The sequence below is a fragment of the Centroberyx gerrardi genome, chromosome 13, assembly GCF_048128805.1.
Source record: "Centroberyx gerrardi isolate f3 chromosome 13, fCenGer3.hap1.cur.20231027, whole genome shotgun sequence".
Taxonomy (NCBI): Eukaryota; Metazoa; Chordata; class Actinopteri; order Beryciformes; family Berycidae; genus Centroberyx; species Centroberyx gerrardi.
In genome coordinates this window covers 10,095,190-10,100,008 of record NC_136009.1, presented here as the reverse complement: position 1 = coordinate 10,100,008, position 4,819 = coordinate 10,095,190, and the positions used below count along the sequence as shown (strand labels likewise).

The following is a 4,819-nucleotide window of genomic DNA, read 5'->3' as shown; positions in this document are numbered from 1 at the left end:
ATTATATTAACAAATTTTGCCCATTTCCACTCACATTGTTGATCCAGGAGATGTAGGCGCTGACGCGGGTGAAGACGGAGGGCTTCTTGGGGTAGTTGCAGCCCATGCTGGAGCCGAAGCTCACCACACCGTGGACGTCCCAGGAGCCGTCAGGGTTCTGGCGGTTCAGGGGGCCACCAGAGTCTCCCTGAGGGGCAACAGAACCAGACGTGATGTTGAGGCAAAAGATGGCAAAAACATTTAGAAATTGTACATATACAATAATCATTATTGCACTGTGTAAAACTATTCTAAACTGTAAGGCTGGTATATTTTCACAGGAACTCCATTTCTATATTACATGAGACTGTAGAATAAAATTTAGGGGTTGTGGGAAATTAATGTGACTCACGTTGCAGCTAGCCAGCTGTCCATCTCCTCCAGCATAGATCATGTTCTTGGTGACCAGGCTGCCCCACCAGTCAGGCTTGGTGCAGTTGGAGTGGCTGACCACAGGCAGGAGGGCCTGCTGCAGGATGTCAGCAATGGGACCTCCAGCTGTGGAAAAGAACAGGGCATTCACATTTTGCGCTGTAGTCAAGACCACCTTAATCGAGTCCAAGTCAATTCCAAGACCAGGTCCAGTTGAGTTCAAGTAAAGACCAGGTCCAAAGGGCGTTGAGACCAAGTCAAAGCCAAGACCAAAATAGGCAATAAACAGTGTACATGTCATTCCAAATATAAAAATAAAGCTTAAGGAGCTTCTTAAGGATCAACAGAGATGATAGCTCTGGACTATACCCTTCAACATCCAACTAATTAATGTAGTTTTTAAAGTCATTTGGCCCATGGGGCAAGACCAGCCTCAGAGCCAGGAAAAATAATCGATTGCAAAGGATTACCCAATCAGCAAATAGATCCCGCCCCATTCACTTTGATTGACATTCTGAATAATATCATCATGTAATTGGAAATAAAAGCAATTTGAAAAAAAATAAAAATAAATAAAAAAATAAAATAAAAATACAACTAAATATAGTCATGTTATTATGAAAACAATTATTATGAAATAATATTATTACTTTTTTTGAAATTAAAGAATAAAATCAATCAATTATTAATTTATTATTATTATTATTATTATTATTATTATTATTATTATATGATATTATATATTTCTGTATTTATTTATGTAATTATTTATTTTACTGACACTTTATGGCCTGTTGTCTGCGTGCAGAGCGTGAAGCAGAATATTGAGCTACTGTACCTTTAAGAAAATCACCTGATGAGTAAGAAAGGGAAGGAAGTAGGAAGCCAGTCTACCAAGAACGGGAGGTTGAGCACATAAACAATACACAAAAGACGAAAAGTGGGACAGAAAACGTCGCCTATTTATTGCAATGGCCGGTGTTAAAGGTAAATAATTTTAAGCGTTATACACATTACACACTCACTGGGCAGCGTTTACGTTCATTTTACAGACGTCCTCATCTTCAGTGCCTCAACAACTTTGTCAGCCTAACGTTACAGTTTTTCAACAGTTAACTACGACACTTGGCCTTGCCGAGCCATTTACAAAGCTTTCATTGCAACATTGTGTAGGTGGCTATAAAGATGTGTTATGATTATCTAATTTCTTCATTAATTGTTTTATACTTTCACTTCCTACTGGTTTCTTCTATCACAGTCGAAACTCACCCTAATTGTTTACTTAGCATACAAACTGTTACAGCTGTGTTTTCTACAACAGACGTTATGTTTCGTTTTTGTCTCTCTTCCCTCAGCACTAGTTAGTTTGTCCTTTAGCGGTGCCTTGGGGCTGACATTTCTAATGCTGGGCTGTGCACTGGAACAGTTTGGGTAAGTTATTGGATATATCTCAGTGTAAGAGAAGCATATCTTTCCCTGTGTTGGCAACCGTTTCCTAGACTCCTGTTAAGTACAGACTTGACTGGACATGCATGAATGCGACTTAACCGTTCCATACTTGTTTTGTAGGGTATACTGGCCACTGTTTGTCCTGATTTTCTACGTGTTGAGCCCCATCCCCACCTTCATAGCCAGACGCCTCAGTGATGACACTGACTCCACCAGCAATGCATGCAGGGAGCTGGCGTACTTCTTCACCACTGGCATCGTTGTGTCAGCTTTTGGGCTTCCCGTTGTCCTAGCCCGCAAGCAAATAGTGAGTTCTTCTTTCATGTGTTCAGAGGTTTTTGGGGTCAGTCCAACCTTAAAAAGTAAAGCAGGTAAGCATAGGGTGGACACATTCAACATTTTTTTCTGATTTATTTTATCTAGATAACAAACTAACTTTAGTCCATCCTATTTCAGTATTTATTAGATTTGGCAGAGAGACAATACCTCGGGAAAGAGAGATAAGTGTGCCAGCACTGGCTCAAAATTTGAACCTGTAGATGACCACAGAAGATCTTCTGGCCACTCCAACTTAAATATATCTCTCCTACAGATCCTGTGGGGTGCCTGCGGTCTGGTGATGGCGGGTAACGCTGTCATCTTCCTCACCATCCTTGGTTTCTTCATCGTGTTTGGAGGTGGGGACGACTTCAGCTGGGAGCAGTGGTAGAGTGCCTGTGGACTATCGACGGAGAGATGGGCGGATGGATGGATGGATGGGTTGATGGGTGGATAGATGGATAGGTAGACTGCAGACTGAGGGGCACAATGTCTCCTGCACTCACTGGTGGATGATGCTCATGTATAGGGCCCACAATTTCAAAACTAAGGGGCATATTATCAGGCTGATGCTTATATTGTTAGGGGGATTTGGGGTTGGAGATAGCACTGTGTCCCCTATTCCTGTGCCTTGTGTCTGGGACCAGAGAGACTCTGACCTCACCATACCTATACCCCTCTTATGCTATACCCCCATCAGTATCCACCTTAACCCCTTTATTTTAACTTGTCTCACCGTCGTCCCAACCCCCCAAAGCACCTTGTTCATTGCAATTATCTGCCAATGCATTATTCTTCAGTTAAACAATATCATAAAGGGATCTTCATAAATAATTCTGTTGTAATCTACACTGCAATGCTCTCTGCATTCTCTCAGTCCTTACTGTTCAAGGGGGAATTGGCTGCGCTGAAATATGGCTTGCTTATTGTAAGCACTACTGCTGTTTCCAATGTAACAGCAGGTCAAAACAAGTTATCTTGATCCATTCTATCTGACAACTAGTTGTGGGGCTCCTAATCAGGTAAAAATATTGATATTTGTATTGAGATGTTCTTTTTTTTTTTTTTAGCATTTTGCTGCAAGACTATAAAGCCTTACTTTATGTCCTGATGCAATTGTTTACATTCTCACCAAAGATCATTTTAGACTGTAAAATGGAGCATATTCACCACTGAACTGTGGTTTTTGATCCGTGCTGTGCAGCGTCATGATACACAGATGCCAACTAAGGCAACCCAGAAAGCACTGTTTAGTGAACAGTCCAGAGAAAGAAAGATTTGGCATCCTTTATACCTACCTGCAGATGACAAAGAAATTCATAATATTGACAATATTGACATGTTATCAATTTGGGAATCATATTTTTACACACTGAGTGTATATATACATGTATGTTTTTAGGCTGTCTCTGTTGTCCTAATGGAGAGGGGTTTTTTCTATACACACATTCATAAGTGCCTGTCATACACAATGTATATTTTTCATTAACACAAAAAGCAGTCCGTTTGAGATTTGAGTCAGTTTTTACATGTTGCACCAGTAGGGGCAATGGAAATCTATAATTGTAATTGTTTTATTTTTCATCGCTGTCAGTTGTTCAAAGATGTCATTTATTGATTATTAGTGACTTTCTGTTGTTTGTTTCATTAGCCCACTTCATAATGGCTGTTGCTGAAATATTTTGAAATTACAGTCAGTGTCAAACACTCAATTAAGTCTGATTTCTTGATATAATTGCTGATTTAGAATTCCTGATACATGACGGCTTAACAAGGGAAAAACACTATGCCTCACAACTGACATGCGTTCAATACCTTCTCTATGGAGAAAGTTTGTTGCTTCATATTTTGTGCCTCCCAGACCCAGCGCACTTTGAAAACACTAGCGAGTGTTAAAGAGCTGTCAAAACTCCTGACTGCATTGTGTTTTCTAACATTGATTAAAGCTCTGTATAGTGAAACAAATGTATCATCTCTCTCTTGCTGTTTACATCTGTTGATGTGATGAGAAAAGTGCTGATATGAACAGCGAGTTTTGCTGACAGGACTCATAGTAGTCGTGAAATGGGCGGAGAGCTCGATCTAACTTCATTAAAGCTGCACTCCATGCTAGTCCCTGGGCACTGGTGATGGATGATGCATTCAAACAGACACCTGTATACTATTTATACAGTACAGCAGCTATAATGGCTGTAGCAAACCTCGGTAAAAACCTCCCACGAGACAGAGAGAGTAAGGGTGTGTGTGTGTGTGTTTGGGTCAATACCATCTGGTCCAAAAGAGAGTCAGGCTCTAGGTTTGACTGACAGAAAGTCAGGTGTGAACAGTTGGTAAATATTTTAGATGTCCTGAAATATTCAGCATATGTAAAACAGGGCCATGCTGTTTTGCCTAGTATGATTTTTACTGAAGAACAACTCTCTGTCTCTCCCTTTCTCTCTCTCTCTCCCCCTTTCTCTCTCTCTCTCTCTCTCTCTCTCTCTCTCTCTCTCCAAACATACAAACACTGATATTGAATACAGATTGGCAACGTTGCTCTTTGGGAGAATGCTGCATAACAAAAGAGGTTAAAAGCCAACATTATGTATTCAGGTTTTAATAGGATGTGATAGGAATCAACCGTGAAACTGCATACAACTCG

At 40.5% G+C, this 4,819-nt stretch overlaps 1 protein-coding gene across 1 annotated transcript; it reads left to right on the top strand.

Moving 5' to 3' along the window:
* The first annotated feature begins 1,271 nt into the window (after nt 1–1,271).
* On the top strand, nt 1,272–4,147 carry leprot (leptin receptor overlapping transcript). The gene is made up of 4 exons (XM_071917662.2): nt 1,272–1,398; nt 1,767–1,842; nt 1,981–2,167; nt 2,453–4,147. Exons 1-4 carry the CDS (start codon nt 1,383–1,385, stop codon nt 2,567–2,569), a joined length of 396 nt encoding a protein of 131 aa, XP_071773763.1. The 5' UTR covers nt 1,272–1,382; the 3' UTR covers nt 2,570–4,147.
* Nucleotides 4,148–4,819: the final 672 nt, after the last annotated feature.